At 62.1% G+C, this 783-nt stretch overlaps 1 protein-coding gene across 1 annotated transcript; it reads left to right on the forward strand.

Moving 5' to 3' along the window:
• Nucleotides 1–154: 154 nt before the first annotated feature.
• Nucleotides 155–767, forward strand: LOC107181455 (phospholipid-transporting ATPase IK-like; the record flags this gene model as incomplete). The annotated part of the gene is made up of 2 exons (XM_015557334.1): nt 155–388; nt 588–767. Coding segments are annotated over 2 exons (414 nt in total), but the record flags the coding sequence as incomplete, so codon positions are not given.
• Between the last annotated feature and the right edge of the window lie 16 nt (nt 768–783).

Genomic DNA, 783 nt, shown 5'->3' on the forward strand with positions numbered 1-783 from the left:
AAAAGTTTAAAACTGTGGTAAAACACCAATAACGGAATTCGCCATCTCACTGTTCTCGCGCGCACGGTTCAGGCCTGCGGAGAGCAGCCCGGCGCGTGCCTGCTGCTGTCAGCCAGTCTCCAGAATCGCCTCTAGAATCCCTCCACCCCGCCAGGACGTGAGTGCGGAGTGGAGCCTGGAGCGGCCCCAGCTGTACATCGCCGGCCAGAAGGACGAGCTCTTCAACTACTGGGTCTTCCTCCAAGCCATCGCCCATGGCCTGGCCACCTCCCTGGTCAACTTCTTCATGACCCTGTGCATCAGTCAGGACACGGCTGGACCCCTCAGTGACTATCAGTCTTTCGCCGTGGTCGTGGCCCTGTCGGGCCTGCTGTCCATCACCATGGAGGTAGGCAGGCCTGCTGCCCACCCCATCCCACCCCTGGTGGGAACTGGGACACAGACCATGAAGGTCTCATCGCCTGGTGACCCTTCCTGAGAGGCCTTAGCAGGTGCCCCTTGAACCTGGGGGCTGGGTCCCCACCCTCCTCTACGTAGCCTTGCCTGGTGCTCCCGCCCCCATGGCTGAACCCTCCTCTCCCGCTCAGGTCGTCCTCATCATCAGGTACTGGACGGTCCTGGCTGCGCTGGCCATCTTCCTCAGCATCTGCTTCTACACGGTGACGACCTGGGCAAGCCAAAGCTCCTGGCTCTTCACCATCTCCCCAAAGACCTTCCCCTTTCTGTGTGAGCCCCCCCCCACCCCCCCACCCGCAGCAGGGAACAGGGTGGCAGCCCTGGAAA

Source organism: Myotis davidii, unplaced genomic scaffold, assembly GCF_000327345.1.
Source record: "Myotis davidii unplaced genomic scaffold, ASM32734v1 C63220324, whole genome shotgun sequence".
In the NCBI taxonomy this organism is placed as follows: domain Eukaryota; kingdom Metazoa; phylum Chordata; class Mammalia; order Chiroptera; family Vespertilionidae; genus Myotis; species Myotis davidii.